Raw genomic sequence first — 26,406 nt, 5'->3', positions numbered from 1 at the left:
AGCTGCAGCCACCTGGATTCAGAGGGCTGCTCCAAAAAAGGGAAAATTTAAGGTGAAATGTTAACACTCATCTCCAAAAATGTCTAGAAGTAACTTTTATCAGCACGAAGCAGAGGCTGTAGAAGGCAAAATAAGATCCTTAGAGGTACTTTGCTCCACCAATATCGTCACAGCAATGTCTTTTAAAGGCAGAATGGTGACAATACAAATGCAGCTGATTTATGTCTTACTTGGTCTTTAAGGATACACAATACTTTCTTAAGCAGCCTAACAAATTGCTTGTGCCAGATAAATATGCAGGTTAAGATAGTTCTTCATTGGAGCACACTGAGGGATAGAAGGGAATTTAAAATAGAGCTAGCTACCGCTGCTTTGAATATGTTCGTTTGCATTCTAATTAAGGCCACAAAGCCTATTAACTCCACTGAAATAACAGTTACCAACGACCTCTCATTCTGTCAGTACGATCCACCCATCTACAAGCATCTCTACTTTCACTTCCATTCTACTAACAGGAGTGATGTATTAGCAGATTGCCAGGTTTCAAGATGATTTCAGCTTGCTGACAGGAAAGAAAGGCAGCATCAGACTTGTGGCATCACAAATGCATATTTGCACTACAACATGCAGGGAAGAGTTTTCCCAATGCTCTAAGTCACACACACACAAAAATGATAAACTATAAATGGGCTTGCACAATTAATGATTGTTCTTCATCAAGTGGTTAGTAAGCAAGACTGAAATAAAACCTATGGACATTATTGTGAAGTACCAATACCAAAATGGTATTCATCCTGATAGGAGCCCTAGATGAGGTGAACAGGAAAACAAAGTAGTTTAGGATTAATCGACAAGCACGCTACTTCACTGTTTTGAGGCAACATCTTTCCACAGCAGAAACTGTAAATACAATTAAAAACCCAAACTATTTCTATCCCTATGGAGGGGAAGAAAAAGCCACTAAGTAAAACCTGAAATAAGTCAATGAGCTCCAAGAAATAACTTCATAAAAAAAGTCTCATAGCAAGTTTGACACGTTTTTCTTCTTTTGCTCACCATTACATATATGTAAAAGCTGCTCTCTGAATAAAAATCAAAGGCTGAAGAACAAGGCTCCCTCAAATACACGCACAGGTGGACAATACAGCCAGCCAAAAAACAGTGTCTTAAAAATATTGTGCCACTTCTATCAAATACATATATGCAATGGATCCGTAAGGCAAGAGATTTTATTTGAAATAACTACATATGCAAAATATTACTCCTAATACATCATATATACAGAGATAGTATTTTTAATTTATTATTTATGTTCGAAAAGTTTAAATTTAGTTTGAAGTAAAAAAGAAAATAAACACAAAAAAAACAAATGATTGTGTCTAGACATATACTAGATGATCTTTCACACGGGCACAAAGAAAACAAATCCAGAATTAAGACAGTTGCTAACATTCTACTCCACCCTGCTCCCTAAAGACGACCTACCTAATTTGAGGAATTCTTTGCAGATCAGATTTGAATAAGGTTTAGGGAAGAGAGTCTAGCACATCGTTACCGCATAAGGATGATTAAGTATTATACATCCAAAGCCACGGTGCCAATAGTACCAGTATTTCTAAAAGGACAGGACTGACTGAAATACAGTTTCTAACTCTTCTAAGCCAGCACAACCATCAAGAGATTCAATTCAGATACAGTAAAATTTTGTTACAAGTTTCTATTCACAGCCACATTTTCAAATCTTTCATAGCAGATAACAAATTGCATTGCCCAAATAAATGCTTTTATACCTGAAGCTTCTGTCTGTAGAGAAAGTTATTAGCTACTGAATATACAAAAAATATTTCGTTTTTCTAATACCTCTAGGTTTATTTCTAACCAGCAAAATCTTAGCCGAAAGACTGAAACTATCATTTTAGAGTTACTGGGATACAAAAGAAATATTTTTGTATTTGCATTCAATAAAAATCTACAGACATCAAGCTCCCTCTGTCTCCCCAAAATATCTTAGCTCTCAAACACATCCTTCAGTATCAAGAACTATCAGCCTTCTGAAGTGGAAAAGACAAAGTTAAAAGTTTTTTTAATCCTGACTGAGGCTAAAAAAACCCAAAATACATTAAATACTTTGTGTCATGTGTGAAGTTGCAGGATAAGCCCATGTGAGAACTGATGCTCTGCTCTCTCCACAGGCTAACAGTGTCTACCACCACAAAGGCAAGAACAGCAAAGGATTTGGATTGAATTTCAGTGTAAAGCAATATTTGGAATCCTTCCCTCTCCCCAGCTACCTCCCACTGAAGGGGAAAGGAACTGAATAAGTTACTTGATATCTTCCTCTAAAAGAAGTTAGTTACGGTTCGTGAATTTACGTATTTTTCCAGAATGAGTGAAATCTGGGACAAATTTTCCAACCAAGTTAAAAGCCTCTGAATATACGTAACAAGAATGATAACAGACCTACCACTAAATATATCATAAGAACAACAAAAAAAAAAACCCAATCTTTTAGCAGCAAAGCCAATTCATAGTCTGATACACATATTAAAATACTGAAAAATGTGGGGGAAGTAAGAAGGCAAGGAGAAAGTCGGAAGAAAAAGCTAGGATAAGTTACATGAATTTTATCCATTGCTAAAATCATATATAATACGAAGAAATAAGAGCATGTTCTATTACAACTGCGGTTAAAGCATACTTAACTGAAATAACGTAGTAGAGACTGTTCCTGTGCAATAAGAAAGATTGCAAATTGGAGCAAAAGAGTACTACTGAAAAACACAGTTCTGTTTTTCTCTCATTCTGGAGTGGTTTTGGAGATGTATGTGGTTTTGGGGGTTGTAGGGTGTTTTGGTTTTTTCCTCCAAACAAACTTTGTACAAAACAAAAAGGTGAAGTGTTCCAAAACATTTCCCTGGACCTCTAAACCCATAATTTAAAGAGAATCAAATCACAATCCATTTCTATACTAGCAGAAACAATGTTGTTTTCTGAGAGGTTCTACTAGGAAAGAGACAAGAGCTTCAGGGTTAGGGCTGTTGTTTTTTGTTTATTTTTTTCTTATTAATCTGAAAATATCTATATTTAGCATCATATGGTTATAGGTGCTGAGTCAGTAGCACATGATTGTCAGCAAAAATTACAAATAATGGAAAGACTTTACCAAAACATATTTCTAAATGCATTAGTAATATACAACAACATAAAAAAGGAAAAAGACAGCAGTGGTTTGTCCAAAAATACTGCAACTGAAATTAGCTCAGCAGTACTGATGAGAAGTATTTTTAGCCAAAAGGACAAAGGTAAATTCATTTTTGAACATTTTACAAATTCAGGAAAACACTGTAGCTAATACTTTTGGTCATTCCAACTTCAAAAATTTTTAAAACACTCAGGTAAATCTGTTAAGAGGGGGGTGCAGCCAAGCCCTTTGTAAGACGTACACTGTATCTTTAACAGTTTGTCGGCAACAAGATTTAAAAAGGGTGTATTTCTGGAAAAGGGTGAATATAACACAGCACAACTTCCAGGCAGAGCCACACTTACGCTCTGTCATTAGGGCACATATTCAGAACAATTACATTTTTCTCCACTAATAGCTCCAATCAAGATGTTGATTAGTGACATGCTTTATCTCGTAACCCATTTCAAAAGCCTTAGCACTTTGACTTACTGTTGCTCGCATCCTTTTATTTCTCTCATTCAACTGGTGCTACCACAGTGACAAAGGATGAAGGAAGATTCAACAGTCACCACTCCGGCTGCTCCAATCCGTTCCATTCACTTAATACTGAGGTAATCTTCGGCGATGTGTTGAGCACTGCCTCCCCCTTCTTTTAACAGGGCACCTTAACCTAAACGCCACACATCTCCCTTTACCTTCCTCTACAGCTGTGCATCCACAAAGCATGTGGAGGCAGGACGTGAAAGGTAGGATCAATTAACAATATAGTCAGCAATACCTACCTCAAGCCTTCCTTCCTATCAAATTAGCCAACGTACAGTGAGCTTCCTGCTGTACACGAATGTATCATGTCACCATAGCAACTAAATCAACAAATAGCTGCTGCAGCATCTGCTTCTGGATCATCTAACGTCAGTCAACAGAAGGTTCGGGTTTAAGACAACAAAGCTTCCAAATATATGCCATTTTATAACTGCATTTTTAATTTAGCCTCCTGATTCCCAGACAGGATAGACTAGCTCAGAATGAACCAACTTGTGACTTTATACTTGAATTTATGATGCAACTCAGGACTTTGGTTTGCAAATAAGCCAGAAAGGAGGGAGAAAAAAAGCCCATCACTTTATAAGAAAATAAAAAGACACAGCAAAGAAATAATCGACTGGATTCTGTTGCACTTTTTCTTAAATACTGTTACTCTATACTGTGCATTTATTAGATATATTAAGAGACATGTAAATAAAGAAGTGTGTTTCAGAGTTTGCTTTATAATTTACATACGTCTGCCCTAAATAATACTATAACCAGAAACATCTTTTATTAGATATTAATATTTAAGACATTTCAGATGGCCGACAAAGATGGTTTCCCTCTATTAGTCTCTACTGAAGAGCTGAACTGAAAATAGTCAATATTAGTTTCTGGCAATCTCACATCTGCAGCCTCTAATCCCCAAAACACAGGAGCCCACCGGCATACCCTTACCTGTGGAAAGACGGCTACGTAGGGCGAAACACCCAGCCCTTCCTTTTCGTGAGAAATTACTTCAAATACCACATATGTATCACTGGCTTAAGTCCTAACTCATAAACAGACAAGATACCAAGTTGTTACAAAGCAGTTTAATGTATCTGGAAGGCAACGACATGAGATTACTGATTAAATGTTGCCTGAGGTGTAAAAAAAAATTTTTAAAATTACTTGGACAGTAATGTCTTCACAGCTAATAAGCAAGTGTACACACACATACACACTTTTATGTAAAAGGCCTCAAACCTACAGCTTACTTTTAACAAAAAAGTAACTTTCTACTATTTTAACTTCAAGTTATATTCCTTATTTTTGTTCAGCCTGAAATTCTTTACCAACTAAGAGCTTTCTAGGCTCAAGGTATCAGTTATTCAAATCCAGTATCATTTTATTATTGAAAACATTTACTTTTTAGCTTTCAAAGCAGCTGTTTTTCCATTTATGTACATTTTTCTTTTACAAGGAAAATCATTCGATCCAGGTTGGCTCCACAGAGTGTGGTCCAGTGACAAGGGAAAACTGTACAGTCTCAAGACGGTAAATCTGTTGTGGCTCTGACGCGGACTTACTGTGATTTGTGGGTTTCCCTGTTTATAGGGCTAGTACAACAGCATTTGTATGTCCCTAAAAACTACTGATCAAAGAACACCGCAAGACTTGAGTGTTGTTATTCATTAGCAGCACAGGAATTGCCAGATGGAATCACATCTGTGGTCCAGCTAAGGTGATGTCAGTTACAAACATGGCACAAGTAATTTTTCCATTGGTCGTGTGTTCAAAATCTGCTATTCATATCATAACGATGCTAATGAGGCTATAAACTCCCCTTCTCCACTATCAAACCCACTAGCATTCAGAAAATGGACTAAATGGAAAAATGCAAGATATCTGTGTAACAGGTATTACAGACAGCATGAGATTATTAAATAGGAACAGCTGACACATCAGTAATAAAAGCTGAATTAAAACAGTGCCTTAAGCCTTTGGCAATTTAAAACAATTTAAGAATTTCATGCTTGTGAAGAATGTCACTTCCAACTAAACCTTTTGTAATGTCATCTTTCATAAGATTTTTCTATCTCTATCTTCTTTTAGACTTTCTAAAGACTTTCTCCTTCCCCACTTATGTTGGCTACCAACGAATAAAGGGTTCTGAAAACTTTAGGTTGAGCTCTCTACTATATCATACCAGTCTCTTGTGACAGACTAAGGACACAACATTTCTGTAGCATCTATAAGGAAAAGTAATGTTAAAGGTTTTTTTAATCTTAAATTCTCTTCTTAGTATGAATGACAGAAGAAAACAGGCTTCTCATCCTTATAAGTGTCCTGTAGACACTGAACATTGTCCAAGTAACACGAGGCAATGCTCTTAACACTAAAGTTCTAAAAACTTCTATTTTCCACCACATTTGAGCAAATTTCCATTTATAGGTTTCCCACAACTACACATCTCTCTACCATAGCATCTGCTAATATTGACTGATAATCTAGAGGGATCTAACTGCTCCTCATATGGAGAGCAACACCTTCCTAATGAAGAACAGAAAAGATCTGGGTAGTAGAGGCTATCAGGGTGGAAATTCATACAGAATTAAGTAAACATCACATAATATGCTGCAGTAACAATTTATATGCTTGGGATTTTAATGAAATCCAATCAATCACAATCCAAATTATTTCAGCTTGAACAGGCAGCAGCACCTCCCAAAGAAAGTGAGAGAAAGCAGCCATCTTTTCAGTGATGTGCTCCTAAGGCCTATGTGTATTTTCAGGGGAGAGAGCAAGTAATTCTGTGCCATTTTTCTAAAAGGCAGCTGACAGATAGTAAAATCAGCAAATACATCATCTTTAACCACTGCTACAAGATACCGTTGGCACCACTGAATGCACTAAGACAACAGAATATCCCTAGAAGCAAGAGGAATCAGAGAGGTTGGAAAGATGACTAGACTGTTCAGTGGCACTGACATTCAAAAACTACAGATTTCAATAAGCTTTCACTGCTTTTTGTAGCAAGGCAGGTTGGAAAGATCTGAGAACTGGTGATTTTCTTATTCGAGCAGACAGATTGATTTTATTTATGAAAAAGTTTTTTAAATTCTTACTGTACTTACATTTCCCCTCTCTTCTTTTCCTGTGAAAGATGATCAGCAAAAAGCTGATCAGCGAGGTGGGGGGAGGGGGGCGAGAAGATGATGGTTTGGATCTTTGTTTTGTAGAAATATAAAGTTTTCTGAGAAAAACTAGTAAAAATAAACATTAAAATCTGCATCTAATGTCACAAACATTCAAGACCTGTTAGTGTCCATGTGTAACAGTGTTAATCAGTTTATATTCCATAAGTGTGTCTGTCTCATTCTTTATTTTTGAGAAATACTTACATTTTTGATCTACTTGTTTCTGCTTTGTCTCTTCTCTTTTGCATTCTCAATTCTCACAGCTTGGCTAAGCAAAGTTTTATTTGCCTCATTTACAGCAAACCCAATCTGTTTCATTAGCACTGGCAGTCTGTGGTTAGCAGATACTGCACAGAAAATTTGCTGCTTACTATTATATCTTTAAATCAAAGTATAAAAACAAGGGTAACAAGTGTTTCAAAGAATCCGGATAATGCAACAGACAAACCTTTTTGCTTCAAAGTTTTAAGCTAATCCTTGTTTACAGGGAATTAGAAGGAAGCAGTGTTAGAGGCAGTCACAGAACTCTGGAACTTTCTGAGGCATCTGGCCTTGGCCAGTGGCTAAAGACATCAACCTCTATAAATAAAACCTGGAAGACTTCAACCAGATTATTACCATTTCACTATGACTTGTTGTCTGAAGGCCACAGGACTTCAGCTTTACAACGCTAAGCAAAACTGGGTAAGACAGAGCTCATACTGCACAGCAAAGCAGTAGCAAGGGTTAAGCTTTCAGCTAATACTTTGCAGGGTCTAGTCCCCTCAGTAGGCACCTTCACTGATCAATTCGTGCATTTGGAAAAGTCTGAAACAGAATCAGGGAGCAAAATTTCATTTAAGTTGCAACTAGATGCACTGAAAGGTAGAAGACTGCCAATGTAATTTTGCAAAATTAAGTAGTTTAACAAAGATTGGTGAAGTGAAAATGACAATTGAAAACCCCAAACTCCCAGTTTTTTGTGCTCCCAAATGTCAGCACACATTTGAAACAAGCTGAACAGTTGTGCCATTGTTAAGAGAGTTTTGCCAGTATTTTCCTTCTATACAATACCTAGAGGTAAATAAATAAAAAAAAGAATCTTACAAACATTATGAAAGCTAGCCAAGATGAATAAAGCGAGGTGGACAGTTAACAGATTTACTAATGATGACGCAAGTCAATGGCACTTTACTTAAAAGAATTTCTTTGTCAGTAATATCTGGACATGTCTGCAAGTGCGTGCAACCAGTCAGGCATTCACCAAGAAACAATATCCAACATTATAATGCGGTCATGATCAACCTTTGGCCTAACAGCTGAATACACTATTTCAGAAAGGTCATAAAGCTACAATTGATTCTCTTTCTGTAGGCTGAGGCAGAGCCCTTTCGGCCCTTGTCCTGACTTCCTCCACCCTTCTGAAGTACAAAAAGAGGTCCCAGCAAGCAGGATAGACACTCTAAGTCTCCCCTACAACCGCTAAGTACCATGAGCAGCAGGTTACTGATAGAGATCTTCACCCAGCATGCAGCAGCCGAGCTGACTCTGGCTGTGCAGTATTCTGTAATTTATACAGTTGATTCAAGGGTTGAAGTGATAGGTGGGAGAAAAAGGTACTATCAGATTATTTCTTGAAGAACTCTGCTGAACAACAACTCAAATCAAAATTCGTAATAGATATCCTTTAAAAACAATCCCCTTCCTGCAATGCAATTGTTGTAATTAAGAGAAAAATATAAATAAGCAAGCTGAAACTGAATTTAGACATTCCATTTCTGAAGAGTCTGGAAGATTTAAGAAACATATAAGACATTGGTTTAGAAACTATATGGACTAGAAGAGGATTTTATGTTTCCCAACATTGCTTCTGACAGCTCAGATTCCTGCTTGGTGATATAGCAAGTTAAAAGCCCATAATATTTAAGACTGATGGATATGTCTTCAACATTTGTACCTTAAATAGAGCGCAAAAGGAAGTGCCAAAGAAAGAACTGTATTCTATAGTTATTCAAAACAGCGTTTTATTAAAAAAAAAAATTAGAAAGCTAGGAGTTTCAATAGCATTTCTAACATAGTCTTTTTTTTCCCCCAAGAAAGTACTGTACACACCCAGCTTTGTGCAAATCTGGGTATCACTGTGTATCAAAACACTGTGTGACAAAACAAACCCGACCTGGAAGAGAAATTAAAGGCTATGTCCTCAATTTGATCAGGTTGGGAAGGCTCAGTTTGTACTGGACCAAGGGCTTGGCTTGGAGGGAGAAATCTCTACAACCCCAATCCTTTCTCATATATTTTCTTCTCTACTTCCAAAAAGAAAGGGAGAAAAATTAGACCCCGGGGCCATTTTTGCTATGATGTGTAAACCTGAGTCTATCTCTTCCTGGAGAATGTCATTCTGGCCGCTCTATAAAGTGTGTAATTCTGTAACACGCAGAGGGTTAGATGGACTTTGCCCAGTTATAAATAAACAAACATCTCCGTCATCAGGGGACAAAAAAAACAGGCTTTAGCTAGCAGGGGCTGCACTTCAGATGACTTGTTTGCAAAGTGTGTAATTCTCACAGATTTTAAGAGTGGAGTTTCTGTAGTTAAAAAGATTACTTTGCAAAGTAGTTATGTTTTTGTCACAACTTAAAGAGGTTTGATTACAATAGCTGTCTTCTGAGGAAACGTATGTAACCAATAAGGGTGACTTCGTAGGTCTTAGACTCTGGCATTCAGGTCCTGGCTTACTCAGCATTAAGTGTCCTATAGCACAGAGAAGGTGAGAGAAGGGGACCAAGGAGCGTGCTTGAGCCCAGGACACTACTTGGACATAACTACATCCTTCCAAACCTTACTGATAGAGGAGCAGGCAGAGTCAGGAACAGGGCCAACTTGTAACAGACTGCAGAGCCGAACTGGGCTACCTCACTGATTAAAGCCTTGCCTCAAAAAAAAGAAACCGTACAGACCTTTAGTCACCTTCCTAAAATATGGACAGATATCATCTTCCGGATATTCTTATTTCTCTCCATTGACTGTATTAGCAACTTAGAGTGACTAATCAACTTGAAATCTGATTTTCACATGTCATTCAATTCTCCCAAATGTCAGTTTCTGAAGAGATTCATTCAACTGGGGAAATCTTGCCTCAAGTATCTTGGGAGGAATCTACTGTATCAGAGATCAGAATTAATCCAGGATTCATATCACGCAAATGAAAACAGACATTTTAGAGAGAAAAAGGAGGATTAATCAGAGAAGTTTTATGAAGATACTTCATACCATACTGAATGCAAGTAAGAAGGCTGTGAAATCTTGTTTCTATATTTATTTTCAGACAGAAAATATTAACATAAATATATTTGGATGCTAATATAAATTGTGCACCAAGTCTGATGCTGCTTTCTGGTAACCAAAAGTAGCATACTACTCATACATACATCAAAGAATTTTGAATCCTCACTTTCTGCTGAGGATTACGGCTGCTTCTATGAAATTTAAAGCAAGTTTTCAATGCATCTGCAATCAAGAATACAGTTTAAATACGTAAGAGAAAATTCTGATCTCGAAGGCAAAAAAGAATTATTTACACTTAAATAAGAGAAAACTTCATTCTTCCTGCCAAAAAATATGTTTAACTCAGATACATAAAGGTTCTACTAATTTCGAGGCATTAAAACTCATATCCTCATGGCTTTTTTTGTGGTGGTGTTTTTCAAAAATTATAGCCAAACAGTTAAAAACTTTTATGAAAAAGATTTTTTGCATATATAATGTCCCGCATAAGTTTGATTATGTATTTTCCAGTGACGGTTGCTACACAAAAGTACTAATCAATCCTGAAAAAAAAAAAATACAGCTTGATAACCAGTTCCTGTAAGCTGGCGCTGCAGCATTACACACACAAGAGTTCCAGTGGTTCCAGTGAACACAGTTCTGCTATGCTTCAATGGTATGAAGTCACTGAGGGATGGAAGAATAATTGTCAACTAAACAAACTTTAATGAATCTCCAAAAGGAAGAGTTAGATGTATCTGCTAATTCAATAGAGCCAGAGAGAAGTAAACCCCCCCCTCAAAAAAAACAAATAAACAAACAAACCCACGCACAAAATGCATCCACTAAAAAAACCCAAAACAACCAAAAAAAAGACAGAAGCAGCCATGCATGTACTCTGTACTCCATAAAATCAAAACAAAGATAAAGGAAAGCAAAACAGCACAATATGGAAAGCAGAGAGAACAGTTATAACAGTATATGTTGTTAAACAACTTCTAACACGGATTTTTTTCTTGTAGAGGAAAAGATGATTAAACATATGCAGTTCTAGGCTTGATTTTCAGCAGGAAGGCAGAACCAAAGCAAGCTGCAGCTCGACACTGTACCATATGCTTTTCAGAAACAGAAGTGTCAGAACTAAAACTGAGGAAAAGCATATACTAATCTAGTTTACATCTTCACCATTATATTTCTGCTGTGATTCCATGTATGTAAACAATCTGAAAGCTAAAAAAGGGGATGCTCGGAATTATTTCATTTGTTTTTATAGCCATCTATACTCTCCTGACTGAAAACTTCCTCCTATGATAACAGGTTAATAATAACATTAGGATCAGAGGTTTAAATATTTAAAAAAGAAATTGGTTTTAGAAATACTAACTTGCAGATTTGATTTTAAACATCTATTTCAGTGCAAAGAATTTGCATTTAAACTCACACATATGTATATATAGAATCGTAGAATGGTTAGGGTTGGAAGAGACCTCAAAGATCTCCTAGTTCCAACCCTCCTGCCATGGGCAGGGACACCCTCCATTACACCAGGTTGCTCAAAGCTTCATCCAACCTGGTCTTGAACACTGCCAGGAATGGGGCATCCACAACTTCTCTGGGCAACCTGTGCCTGTGCATCACGACCCTCACAGTGAAGAATTTCTCCCTGAGATCCAATCAAAATCTCCCCTCTTTCAGTTTAAATCCATTGCCCCTTGTCCTATCACTACGTGCCCTTGTAAAAAGTCCCTCTCCAGCTTTCCTGTAGGCCCCCTTTAAGTACTGGAAGGCTGCTAGAAGGTGTCCCTGGAGCCTTCTCTTCTTGAGGCTGAACAACCCCAACTCTCTCAGCCTGTCTTCAGAGGAGAGGTGTTCCAGCTCTCATATCGTCTTCGTGGCCTTCCTCTGGACTTACTCCAGCAGCTCCATGTCCTCCTTGTGTTGGGGACTCCAGAGCTGAATGCACTATTCCAGGTGGGGTCTCACGAGAGCAGAGCAGAGGGGCAGAATCCCGTCCCTTGACCTGCTGGCCACGCTTCTTTTCATGCAGCCCAGGATACAGTTGGCTTTCTGGGCTGCCGGCACACATTGTTGGCTCATGTTGAGCTTCTCATCAACCAACACTCCCAGCCTTTCTCCTCAGGGCTGCTCTCAATTCATTCTCCACCCAGCCTGTACTTGTGCTTAGGATTTCCCTGATCCATGTGCAGGACCTTGCACTTGGCCTTGTTGAACTTCATGACATGTGCAGAGGCCCACCTCTCCAGCCTGTCAAGGTCTCTCTGGATGATATCTCTTCCCTCCAGTGTCTTGACGGCACCACACAGCTTGGTGTACTCAGTAAACCTGCTGAGGGTGCACTCGATACCACTGTCCATGTCACCAACAAAGACACTGAACAGCAACAGACCCAATACCAACCCCTGAGGAACACCACTCGTCACTGGCTTCCACTTGGACATTGAACCGTTGACCACAACTCTTCGAGTGCGACCATTCAGCCAATTCCTTATCCACTGAGTGGTCCATCCATCAAATCCATGTATCTCCAATTTAGAGACAAGGATGTCATGCGGGACAGTGTCAAGTGCTTTGGACAAGTCCAGGTAGATGACATCAGTTGCTCTTCCCTTATCCACCAATGCTGTAATCCCATCATAGAAGGCCACCACATTTGTCAGGCATGATTTGCCCCTAGTGAAGTCATGTTGGCTGTCACCAATCATCTTCTTTTTTTGCCATGTGCCTTATCACAGTTGCCACAAGCATCTGCTCCATGATCCCATCAGGCAAAGAGGTGAGACTGACTGGCCTGTAGTTCCCTGGGTCTTCCTTTTTTCCCTTTTTAAAAATGGGGGCTATGTTTCCCCTTTTCCAGTTAGTGATAACTTCACCAGACTGCCACAACTTCTCAAATACAATGGACAGTGGCTTAGCAACTTAATCTGCCAGTTCCCTCAGGACCTGTCCCATGGACTTGTCCACCTTCAGGTTCTTTAGATGGTCTCGAACCTGATCTTCTCCTACAGTGGGCGGTTCTTCATTCTCCCAGTCCCTGCCTTTGCTTTCTGCGACTTGGGCTGTGCAGCTGGAGCACTTGCCAGTGAAGACTGAGGCAAAAAAGTCATCGAGTACCTCAGCCTTCTCCATATCCTGGGTAACCAGCCTCCTGTTTCCTTCCAGAGAGGGTCCACATTTTCCCTAGTCCTTCTTTTATCACTGACGTACCTTTTCTTGTTGCCCTTGATGTCCCTGGCCAGATTCAATCCTACCAGGACTTTAGCTTTCCTAACCTGATTTCTGGCTGCTTCGACGATTTCTCTGTATTCTTCCCAGGCTACTTGTCATTGCCTCCACCTTCTATAGGCACACAGTGGGATTTTTGGAAAGCCCACTAAGCATTTGAACTTCCGAATAAAGTCTAGAGGATAAGCAATCAGCTTGCCAAGCTGTAAGTATTATTTTATCACTATACCTTGCTGAGAAATAAAGCTGACTGAAGGTCAAATGTCCCATTCCTCAAAGAAAATGAAATGGTTAACAGGTACTAGGCTACTTCGAGTGTGTTATCTATGTTTTTGGTAATAGACAACAACAAGGTTATATAGGGATGTCTCACTTTGCAACTGTTAGCTTTAGTGTGAAGGTGCAGACAGGGTCCAGAACTCCAGGGTTGCTGCAATCTTGTGTTCGGAATTTACGGATTTGTCTTGGAACAGCACTGGCTGCTATAGAAACTTTCCAAAACAATTAACATCGACTAATATCAGGAAACAAAGCGTCTGTTAAAGTAGTTTGAACTCTTGCCTCCTTGTTTTCTTCTCAATCATGAGTTTACTGCCCCCCACCAAATCAGGACTCACATAATCAAACATATCCTTCCTGTCCAGCCTCAACACTAATCAGTAAAGCCTCACTGCAGTAGTTACCCTTACGTGGAAAACCCTCAAGCACTTCTGTCCTCATACTATGTTTTCTCAGCGTCACTTGGTTTCTGTCAACTCCTATGGATCTTCTCCATACTTCATCCACAACCTTACTGACTGTCAAGATATAAAGAGTACGTTACCCACTCATGTTGAACACAGTGACGAGAAGGTGCAAAATCAGTACTTCTGTGCTTAATAGAGAGGAGCTAACAGTTTTGGTCTTTGCTTTTTCTTTTCCCCAGTTTTATCCTATAAGACTAACAGTAGTCCCACAGCAGCACTGAGTAGCATATAAACATCCACACAGTTTAAGCTCTCCATGTTTTCTGCCTGAACATGCACATTCCTCTTTGTGGATTGTTTTGTTTTAAAACATGGTGGAAAGTCACAGCTTTAACCTGATCAGACACTTCTACTATTTGAAGCATATGACCTTTCATCTTGCCATGTTCAAATATTTGTACTGCTATTTCACATTTAAACTGCTAGCAGAACTTCAAGAGAATCTATTTCAAATACTTGAAGATACGAACTGTTCCAGTAAAGTACTGAATGGTCTATATCCGTTTGGCAACTCAGTTTTGCAGTATATACAATGTAAGTCACAGTAATTATAATAGTTAATTCTGGTAAGATGCAAGGACCGGGGGAATTGATTGAAAAAAAATCCTTAGATGCTTAACAGCTGAACAAAAACTTGCGAGTTTAAGATACAGTTAAACTAGTCTTAACATAGGAAATATCAGCATATAAACAAAATATTTGAATAAAGAATTTTCTACCAGGTTTTCAGTACCTTTTTCAGTCAGGACTGAATAAAGCCAATTAGAACAGATACAGCCCAACCTACACACTATGAAGACAGAATAACATATATATTTATCTACATAGACAAAACAGCTCTGAATGTGATTGTGGGAACAACTAAGTTTTGTGAGCACTACCAATTATATTATAGATTATGCAATCCAACACCACAATGCTGTTATGAAAGAAACTGGAAAAGTGGTTTTCATACTTTAAGGAAGTAACCCCTACAGAACGTGAGTATTGTAGCTGAGCAAATAGGAGACTTTCAGAAAAACAAGGAACACTACCATGAAGGCAAAAGCCTTCACACTTCTTGTAGCTTCAAAGTTACATGGAAAAAAAAAAAAAAAAAGGTATACAATGAACTAATATTCTGGTTAAAATATTTTTTAAAAAAATATTTTAACTGGTCAAGGGGCTGGAAAATAAAACTTATGAGGAGCGGCTAAAGGAGTTGGGGCTGTTTAGCCTGGAGAAGAGGAGGCTGAGGGGAGACCTGATTACAGCCTACAAATACTTGAGAAGGGATGGTGGGGAGATAGGGGAAGGGCTCTTTACATTAGTGATGGGTGATAGAACAAGAGGAAATGGGCATAAGCTTAGTCAGGGGAGATTCAGGTTGGATGTTAGGAAGTATTTCTTCTCTGAAAGGGTTGTCAGCCACTGGAATAGGCTGCCCAGGGAGGTGGTTGAGTCCCCATCCCTGGATGTGTTTAAGAATAGGGTGGATGATCTACTTAGGGATATGGTTTAATGGGGATTAGGGACGGTTGGACTCGATGATCTCTGAGGTCTTTTCCAACCTAGAAATCTATGAATCTATGAAAAGGGCTCAGAATTACAACATGTTGTAATTGAATATATCACTCTTCATTCGTAAGTATATACCCCTTTCATTAGTGCACATAAAATTATTTGTTATGTTTGTTTTATAAGACCCCTATAAATAAATAATGGCCTGCCTGACCTTTCCGTGGCCTAAGTCTTAATTGGGCAACTTTGACAGAGTAAGCAGTACCTGCAATTCTGGATTTCCTGTATTTCAGATATACGAAGTATTTTCTACTAAGCAATGGCTTTTAAATCACCAGATGCAAAAAAGGTTCCCAGTAAGGTTTCCTGTCACTGAACAAATGCATTTGCAGATTCTTGATATATGAGTCATGTATCAGATGTGAAGGAAGGACAGAAAACAAGTCGCAACTTTCACTAGACATCGTGGAACACAGAACAGCAGACAACGTTGTGGTATAACTGCTAGTTATCATGAAATGAAGAAAAAAAACGACTTTATTGATGACCAAGAATCTGCCCAATGTTTTCTGAAGATACTCTTTTTAAAATAAACACTACCGATATCAGTTCCACTTTAGACAGTATTCTTAATGAGCTTTTTCTTTAAAAATAAAAAATGACTCTGACAACATATATGATGTTTTTCCCTTAAGAAGATTAACAGAAAGCCCCACAAATTCCTTTCTTTGAAGAAATTCTTTGCTTGTTTTCCAGTTTTAATCTTGCTTGACGGGAGAAAGAGACAAAATTTTAATGAAAAAGTATCCCCAAAAGAACATTTAAGCTCGTATCTGACTCAAAATTTTGCACCACTATGGAGTAAGCTTGACAGCACAGTTTGATAGTCTTATTTTGGGGGAAGGAAGAGCAAGTAACTCAGTCTCAACTACCTTTGAAAGGTCATAGTGATTAGGGGAGGTTCCCAAGGACTGGAAGAAAGCAAATGTCACTGCAATCTTCAAAAAAGGGCAAGGAAGAGGATCCAGGGAGCTACAGGCTGGTCAACATCACCTTCAGCTCTAGGAAGATGTGCAAGTAAATCTCCCTAGAAGCCATTTCCAAACATATTAAAGATAAAAAGGTGATTTGGAGTAGTCAGTACAGATTCACAAAGGGGAAATCGTCCCTGACAAACCTGGATGGCCTTCTACAATGAAATTACTAGCTTGGTGAATGAGGGGAGAGCACTAGATACTGTTTATCATGACTACAGCAAGGCTTTTGACACTGTCTTGCATAACATCCTCACGCAGAAACTGATGAGGTACAGACTGAATATAGGCACTGAGGTGGACTGAAAACTGGCTCACAGGGTTGTGATCAGCAGTGCAAAATTCAGCAGGAGGCCATTCACTAGTCACCTACCTCAGTGGTTGAGCGTGGGACAGATGATGCTTGCTATCTTCTTTAAAGACCTAGATGATGGGACAAAGCACACCATCAACAAGTTCGCAAGTGATACGAAGTTGGGAGGAGTGGTTGATGCACTAAACAGTTGCACTGCCATCCAGAGTGACCTTAACAAGCAGAAAAGTGCCAGCAGGAATGGCACTCGAAGTTCAATGCAGGGAAATGCAAAGTCCTGTACCGGAGGAAGAACAATCCCATGCACCAGTACACACTGGAGGCTGACTGGATGGAAAGTAGATTTTCAGAAAAGAAATGGCGGACAACAAGTGGAATGTGAGTCAGCAAGGCACCCTTGAGTCAAAAAAGGCCAACAGCATCCTGGGTTGCATTAGAAAGAGCATTGCCAGGAGGTCAAGGGAGGCAATCCTTCAAACTGACCAGCACTGATAAGACATGGACTTGTCCAAAGCACTTGACACTGTCCCACATGACATCCTTGTCTCTAAACTGGAGAGACATGGATTTGACAGATGGACCACTCAGTGGATAAGGAATTGGCTGGATGGTCGCACTCAAAGAGTTGTGGTCAACGGTTCAATGTCCACATGGAGGCCTGTGACGAGTGGTGTTCCTCAGGGGTTGGTATTGGGTCTGTTGCTGTTCAGTGTCTTTGTTGGTGACATGGACAGTGGGATTGAGTGCACCCTCAGCAAGTTTGCAGGTGACACCAAATTGTGTGGTGTTGTGGACACGCTGAAGGGAAGGGATGCCATCCAGAGGGACCTTGACAGGCTGGAGAGGTGGGCCTGTGCAAATATCATGAAGTTCAACAAGGCCAAGTGCAAGGTCCTGCACATGGGTCGGGGCAATCTCAAGCACAAGTACAGGCTGGGCAGAGAATGGATTGAGAGCAGCCCTGAGGAAAAGGACTTGGGAGTGCTGGCTGATGAGAAGCTCAACATGAGCCAACAATGTGCGCTGGCAGCCCAGAAAGCCAGCCGTATCCTGGGCTGTATCAAAAGAAGTGTGGCCAGCAGGTCGAGGGACACGATTCTGCCCCTCTACTCTGCTCTCGTGAGACCCCACCTGGAATAGTGCATTCAGCTCTGGAGTCCCCAACACAAGAAGGACGTGGAGCTGCTGGAGCGAGTCCAGAGGAGGGCCACGAAGATGATCAGAGGGCTGGAACACCTCTGCTATGAAGACAGGCTGAGAGAGTTGGGGCTGTTCAGCCCAGAGAAGAGAAGCCTCCAGGGTGATCTTATACAGTATTCCAGTACTTAAAGAGGGCCTACAGGAAAGCTGGAGAAGGACTTTTTACAAGGGCATGTAGTGATAAGACAAAGGGCAATGGATTTAAACTGAAAGAGGGCAGATTTAGATTAGATATAAGAAACCAATTTTTCACTCAGAGGGTGGTGAGGCACTGGAACAGGTTGCCCAGAGAAGTTGTGGATGCCCCATCCCTGGAAGTGTTCAAGGCCAGGTTGGATGAGGCTTTGAGCAACCTGATCCAGGGGAAGCTGTCCCTGCCAATGTCAGGGGGTTTGGAACTAGATGATCTTTGAGGTCCCTTCCAACCCTAACCATTCTATGATTCTATCTGGAGTTCTGGGTGCAGTCCTGGGCTCCCCAGTACAAGATGAACATGGACATACCAGAGAGAGTCCAGCAAAGGGCCACAAAGATGATAAAGGGACTGGAGCATATGACATGTGAGGAGAGGCTGAGAGAGCTGGGACTGTTCAGCCTGGAGAAGAGATGTACCAGGGAGATCTTATTATCAGTGTGCATGAATACCAGCAGGTGAGGGGAATAAATAAAACCAAGCCTGACTCTTCTCAGCAGTGCCCAGTGAAAGGACAAAAGGTATTGGCACAAATTGAAATATAGAAATTCCAGTAAAATGTGAGAAATTATTTCACCATGAGGGTGGGCTGAATACTGGGGAACAGACTGCCAGAAAGGCTGTGGAGTCCCTTATCCTTTGAGATACACAAAAGCCAACTGGACGTGGTCCTGACTGACCTGCTCTAGTTGACTGTGCTTTGAGTGGGGGAAAGCTGGACTGCATCATCTCTTGGGGTCCCTTCCAACCTCAAGGGTTTTGTGATACATCAATAGGAATTTTTAAACAACAACCGTAAAAAGAAAGAACATTAACAATTGTATAAAGAGAAACAGTGGTGGTATGTTTAACTTTGCATAGGCATGCGTTATTCTTTTTTGTTCGCAAGGCTTTAAAATCAAACTTTTCAAGGCAGAATATGTAAGGAAACAGTAACAGTTCTCCTCTTGCATGTTACAGATTCCTACTTCTAAACAGTATTTGAAAGAACTGGAAGAGAAAGCAAGTTTCGATATTGCTTTTTCCCCTTTTCCTGGAATGTTCTGTCCATACACTCATTAAAAAAGACTTATCAGCTCTTTCTCTGTAAGCTTCCCCTACATTGTGAAGATCTCACCACAGCCCAAACCTTATCTCATGAACTGTCCCAACCCATTCTCCAGTTTCATTTTAGAGCTCTCTTCTGTGTTTTTACCCTACAAATTAACTCCTCTTTATGATAAATAACTATTTCTTCTGCATAAAGACCAAACATGGGAATGGAAGACTACAAGAGACTTCCCTAGATCTTCAAGTCCAGTCTCCTGCTATCACAGGCAGAGATCTTTCAATCCATTCAGATACTTCAAACCACCTAATTTTTCACTCCTTTTCTCCCATGAGAAGCTGCTCCAGAACTGTGCTTATCTGGGGCTTAAAATACTCTTCCTAGGTTAAAAATACAGAGAATGCATAGGTGTTTTTACCAACACTTCTTCCTCACTTGAGCTGACCTTTCTCAATTGTTCTGAAACCATAATTGTAAGTTTTTCTATCATCTTGACTGGTTTTGTCTGGAAAAAAAAAAAATAAATTGAAGAAGTGTCCAGGCAGACACTACCATACAAAAGCAAGTCCCACCATTCAAGATATCCAGTTATAAGCAAGTGTCAGCCTAGATGCCATAAAGTTGTTAGCACATGTTTTGCCTGAGCTGGTAAGCTCTATCATAGCAGAAGTTTTATTAACATTAACAAGGTCATGAGCTAATGAAAATATACAGAGCTTCCAAATTAAGATTCAAGCATGGCTAGACAGCTTGGCAGCTGGGACCATCCTTCTATGAAGATTTTCTTTCACAAGACAGGTTTTCTGCTTCATACTCCTTACAAATCTCTTCTCTGCACCAGTTCTACCTTCACTTCAATCTCTAAAAAACATGCTGACTAAAGCTGCACAAAAATATTCCAGATGAAGGCTTACTATCTTTTACAGTGTCAATATGTTAATGTTGGAAGAAGAAAAAAAGATATTGAAGTTTCCTTACCTGTTGAGCTCCATCCCCACTAACAATAGGGGAAGTTAGAAGAGGGATTTCACTACTTATAATCGAAGTGGTATCCAGTAACGGTGGATGTTCTGCCATCATCGATGGTACACTAATTCACAAGATCACCTGCAAAGAAAAGTTATTCAAATGGTTAAACTGTACAAGTATTTCTGAATAATTACCCTTAAAAACCAGCCTCGCTTTAAGAAAAAAATAAATTATGAAATTAGACACCTTTAGAAAGTATGTTTCCACAACATTCCAGCAATCATGTAAACTCTAAGATGTGTTTTGCCAGCGAGTGTCAGCCTTATTGACACAGAGGGTGGGTTTAGACCCCCTCTAGTGGCTGAACTTCAGAAGAAGATACGTCCCAGACGTGGAGCTAACGCACCTGAACCCGCTAACTTTGATTCTAAACCAAGATTTTGTCTAAGTTTGACTGGTACTGCTGACAAAATGCCCACGGCGGGCTGGGGGGGGGGGAGGGGGGCGCGGCGGAAGGCGTAATTACCTTAGAACTTACATATAGAGTAAAAACCCCAGATCTACAAACAACGACCCTTTTCTTTTCTTTTCCTTTTTTTTTTTTTTTAAATCATCAACCCACTTTTTATACTGTTATAAGAAACAAGACACTTATTTTAGGAACAACTAGTTCAAGTGAGACACGAATAATAAAAAATATTTACTTTTAAAATGTATTAGACTCAAAATTAAAGCTGGTTTTGATAACCAGTGGCCCTTTAATAGCTTTACCAGCAGCTAAAACTTGGGGGGGGGGGGGGGGGCAGGGAGAGGTAATGTCTGCACTCAAAATTATAATCCTCATAACTATACTACAAAAAAGCCCTCGCTAGCACACACTGTGAAGTTACATGAAATCTGACGACAAGAAAAAAGCCACCCAGGCAAGAGGTCCATGAAAGCAGTGATGCACTTCAACTCTGATGAGTGTCAAGTAACAGCACATCAGAAAGCAAGATTCAGTCAAGCATTCCTTTCAACTACATTAACAAGTCACAAGTAATGCATTTTATGATATCTTGCATGTTAGTGCTATATGAAGACTGAATGGAAGAATTAAGACCAGAAAAGCTGAAGATTACCATTTTTCCATGCTGGAAATACATAATATTGCAAGTCTAATAAGCTGGTTTTGAAATCGTATTTCACTTTTTAAAAAAAAAAAAAAAAAAAAATTACTAAGTTATACCAGTTTAATGTACTGGTCTTAACTCTACCCCAGCCAGACTCTGCACACTTCGCTTTGGGGGAAAAAAAAAAAAAAAAGATTAACAAGAGTTGAAAATTAATATTTCTTAACAAAACAAAAAGACAGATAGAAAGAATTCACTAGAGGTGAATGGTACATTCAGAATCCCCACAAGTTAATCACATTTTGCATCTCAAAACAGTGCTTAACATCAAACACAGACATAAAGATTAAGCTTGTACAGTATTTCCAAAGCAGAACTGTCTCTCTTACCCAGTACTTACAGTAGCCTTGTAAAAATAAGTAGGTACAATTTTAAAGTTACACAGTCTGACAGTCAGTAACGTTACAGGTTTTTAAAGTTTTGCCTTGGTATCATCTGGCAAATGAAACTCTCCACAAGCACCTTTAAATTTCTAACAGATATACTATCTGCTCATAAACAGAGATGCTTACTAGTTACAGCATATAAAACTTACTTTAAACGAAGAGATACCCGATAAAACTCAAGGAGTGATAAAGTCAGCTTAATGACACTGACTTCGGTGCCAAGCTCTAGAGATGATAGTTGGCTAATTTAAAGAGCTGTTGTTACAGATTTCTACTATGAAGCATTCTCTAAAACTATCTCTAGCCTACCCGATTGACTGCTTTTACTTGTTTGCCCCTCTAAGGCAGATGATGTTTTGTATCTGCTGCGGGTTGAAACCTGTAATACAGTGCTGCTAGTACAAAAAGACTCACACAGAACAATGACTTCATATTTTCTAGAATTTTAGCTATATAGATACAGTGTAATTTAGCTATTCCCATGCTGAAGGTTGTCCTATTATAAAACTATGAACTTGGGGGAAAAAGAAAAACAGCATTCTGAAATTATTTTAGAGGTTTCATTTACTTTCCTGGTGCACTCTGAAAAGATTAAACTTGAGGAAAAAGAAAAATCCCTCTAGGTTAAAAGATGGAAACCTAACTGTGATTACTTAAGAATTCAAAACTGCTTATGCCAAGTCATTTATACCTGCTTAGCCAGACTAATTAGTCTCCCAAGCAAAGAGGACAGAGTTTTATATTCCTACCTTACTTTAAAAGTTTTCCCACTCATCAAAAACTCCTCCAGGCTACAGTCAGTCCCCACCACTTCTGCAGGTGGCAGAGGGCTGATGATAGTTACTCAGATCGTCTTACAAGCTAGCAAGTTTGATGGTAAGCTTCCCAGGATATTATCCAATGACCATTTAACGTAAAATGAATGCACAGCCTGGAAGCAGGGGTTAGAATCGAGGCATCCCTCCTCCCACGATAGCTACAACCAGGCTCACTCTCGTGCCATTTCTTCATCTTACAGCTCCAAATATTTTGCACTCCTATCTACAGCATTAGAGACAGAAAAGCAATTCCAATACTCCAAGCTATAACACAACACACCCCAGATTAAGCTGGCTTGAATTTCCCTAGGTTTAAATTGAATCTATCTCATCATTCCCAAGCCACCATGCTAATGACTAGTCTCTTATATAAGAAAGCAATAACCTCCTTTACACAACGACTTTTGACAGAATCCGTAACTTCTGGTGCACTCAGTGCTATCACCATTTATTAAGCACAAATCAAAACATGTCTATCAAATTGGACACCAGTGAGAATTAAACATAACCCAAACTGACTCAAATACGACTGTCATGACAACTTGTTAAGCCCTTCCAAGACAGAAGAAGCTCTGGACCTACGAAACATTTTGTCTCAGATTCATTCATGTTCTCCTAGCAGGTATTTAATGATTTGATTTGTAAAAAAATTAGGTTCTCACAGGCACCTGTATGCTTAGGTAGGTAGTCCACCTTTGGCACACAGCCTTCAGTGCCTTAACTGGGACACAGCTAAATTCCATGTCTGGATCCAAGTGCTTGATTTATTCTGGAGATGAAGCACGCTGCTCATCGATGAACCCTGACAGGACGTACTAGGTATAGCGTTATTCCTGACATCCTCTACAACAATAATAAAAGCGCCACCTGTCAGACTGTGTAATCAATCTAGGGAAAAAATAAATCAATGCTTTCTTGACAATACAGTATTAGAGTTCTCTGCAATGCCACTGAACTGGTCTTGAAGACTAGTACAAGTCAGTGTGCAAAATCTGGTCAGACAGTAAGATGTGCTATATCCACCAACCGCAGGTGTCTTTTCTTTTTAGCTAGGAGGACAAAAAAGACAGATAGGAATTTGAAGAGGAAATACTGTGTGGCAGAGGAGGAGAAGTCAGATAAACCAGACAAAAAGTCGGCATCAAAATAAGCAGAAGTGCTCAATAAACGTATCTTGGAAATAAAAGCCATAACATCACATTCGATGCAAGGATATCAAATGGGCACAGGCAGAGTTTTTAAACCAGCAGACCCAGATAGCCTGCATTCAAGATTTCTGGAAGAAAAGATCTACCAAGGTCTTTGAAAATGACTTGCAAATAACTTGAGTCCTGGGAAAGTCTCAGAGGTCTGGAAGAAAACTCGAAGTCTTGCATTAAATGCCGTATTCTGAAAGGGCAAATGGGACAATCAAGGCCTGTTAGCCAACAGAGATCCGAGATCAAATACAAGTTAAGAGTTGACACTGGATGTTATTTGAAAAGAATTAAAAGACAAGTATGATTGATGGAAAAAAAGCTCATCAATTAACTTGATGAGAATTTTCTGGTGATGGAGATTGCTGATAAAGGTACTAAAAAGAGAACTGGAAAAACAATCTTCAACCTTACTTGGCATTACACAACATCAATGAAAACACAACAGATATTACACGGATTAAGACTGGAGAGGCAGGCCTTAAATATTAACAGTAAATATAGAGTTGTTAAGCATGCGAGTTTCCAATAGGAAGGGAAGGTATCAGTTCTTGGCTTCTCATCACAGAACATGTTTTTAACTCAGGTCTTAGGGAAGAAAAAGAAAAAAAAAAAAAAGAGGAAGTCAGAAGGAAGTCTGGAAACGACAAACCATGACAGTGATAAGAGACCTACTCATTTTACTTCAACAAAATGGCATGAATAGCTTAAAAAGCTAGGCATAACAAAAGGTTTTAATATAGAAGGGTAAAGCCATTCTTTCTAAAACAAAAAAGAATGAACTCAATCCTGTGAAGGGTTGATTCTGAAAAGGATAGGATAATAGAAATGGACAGCCAAACACAAGCTCCCAAAAAAGCTCTATCAGTTATATTAACAGGTGTACCTCACTTAGCAACAAGGAGGATATTTTCCCTGCCTCTGGCTGCAAATAACTACAATCTCTATTGGAATAACGTAACAACCTTTGTCTCTAATTTGTTGGCTTAAAATTGTTGATACCTGTTCAAAAGAGTAGTCTGAGTGACTGCGACTTCTTGAAAAATATTGTTCCATATTGAAAATACTGAAAGTAAAGCCTGTGCATATCATAATTTCAGCCTTACTCCACATAAAAGTGTTCTGGATGACATAACTGTCTTCCAGCCCCAGCTAGTTTCCCAATACACTGGGGATTTAGTGAGGTCTTGAAAAAGACACAAGAAAAGCAGCCTCCATTTAGACAACAGGCAGAGCCACTACAAACAATTCACTAGCCTACTGTCAGATTTGCTACACCACTGAAAAACAAGGGATGCAGCAGCCTTCAGAAGGGGTAAAATAACACATGGGATAAATCTAAGGATTTCTTTAAGGACAAATCACCATTCTTGTGGACATATTAAAAGGGACCAGACAAGGAAGACTACACATTAGATGAATAAATAGGTGATACACTGTTGCTAAGCACAGAACCAGCTGAGAAGTAATTTTCTACTGGTGCTGCATAAGGGCATGGTTATTTAGAAATCTATACTGACTCATGCACAGCAACAACTGCTGCATGAACAGCTCTCATTTCTTGCCTTGCTACTGAATATACTGAAGTAGTAGTAGACATTCAAAACGTAATTCAGGATTGCTAACTGGGCTGACACTGTTCCTTCAGAATCTGCACTGAGTCTGTCCTAGGATGCAATGAAAGTACAAGGTCTACTGAGATTTCAACCAAGTTTGGTAGGTTAACACTTTGTACAAGACTTAGGAGCAAACTACCTATTCCCCACAACCCCCAACTGAACTGCTATTGATTTTCCTTATCATACAAATTTGAAAAGACTTTGAAAGATTTTTCTGAAGACTGTATCAAAGCTGAAACAAAGGGAAGGCATCTAAATTTACTGGACAGGTTTTGCTAGAGACTTCAGACTTAATGTCTGAGGAATCATTAAGGAATGGATTACACTAACAAGGCAAAAGGCTAAATGATGTTAAGGATCAAAGACTGAGTTCCACTCGATAGTTCAGTATGCAAGTTTGCCTTCCTCAACTGTAGTGACAATTTAACTCAATCCTTAAATGTCTTCAGATTTAGTCCTTTAATGTTTCTATGGCATTACTCTCATGTTCTAAAGACATATACAACTCTGCTTTTTACTCAGTCACTTGTTCCTTAAGGGTTAAGGAATACAGTAAGGCTGAGATCATTGGGCAGAGCATTTCCTCTCCACATGCAAAGGATCAGTGTTTCCATCTCCAAGAGACTAGCAGCTGATCTCAAAGATAGTCTCTGAAAAACACATCAGCATTAAATCAGCTGGATCACCAAGGTAAAATAACATGAGTCAGCAGCACACGTCCTTGTAGCAAGAAAGGCTGACAACATACTGGGCTATGTTAGCAGAGAAGCACAGCTAATGGGCCAAGGGAGGTGATTATTCCCCACTACTCAGCATTTATAAGGTGGCA

The 26,406-nt window shown here is 39.4% G+C and overlaps 1 protein-coding gene across 5 annotated transcripts in view; it reads right to left on the bottom strand.

Annotated features, from left to right (window-relative positions):
* FNDC3A (fibronectin type III domain containing 3A) overlaps positions 1-26,406 on the bottom strand; it is a 128,097-nt gene that overhangs the window by 87,614 nt on the left and 14,077 nt on the right. For all 5 annotated transcript variants that reach the window (XM_086620645.1, XM_086620637.1, XM_086620620.1 and 2 more), the window contains exon 2: positions 20,396-20,524. In XM_086620645.1, the coding sequence (XP_086476771.1) occupies positions 20,396-20,497 (102 nt within the window). In that variant the 5' untranslated portion in view covers positions 20,498-20,524. The remainder of the gene's footprint in view (positions 1-20,395; positions 20,525-26,406) is intronic.

Source organism: Tauraco erythrolophus, chromosome 1 (assembly GCF_009769465.1).
Source record: "Tauraco erythrolophus isolate bTauEry1 chromosome 1, bTauEry1.pri, whole genome shotgun sequence".
In the NCBI taxonomy this organism is placed as follows: Eukaryota; Metazoa; Chordata; class Aves; order Musophagiformes; family Musophagidae; genus Tauraco; species Tauraco erythrolophus.
This window is presented reverse-complemented; position numbering and strand designations above follow the sequence as displayed.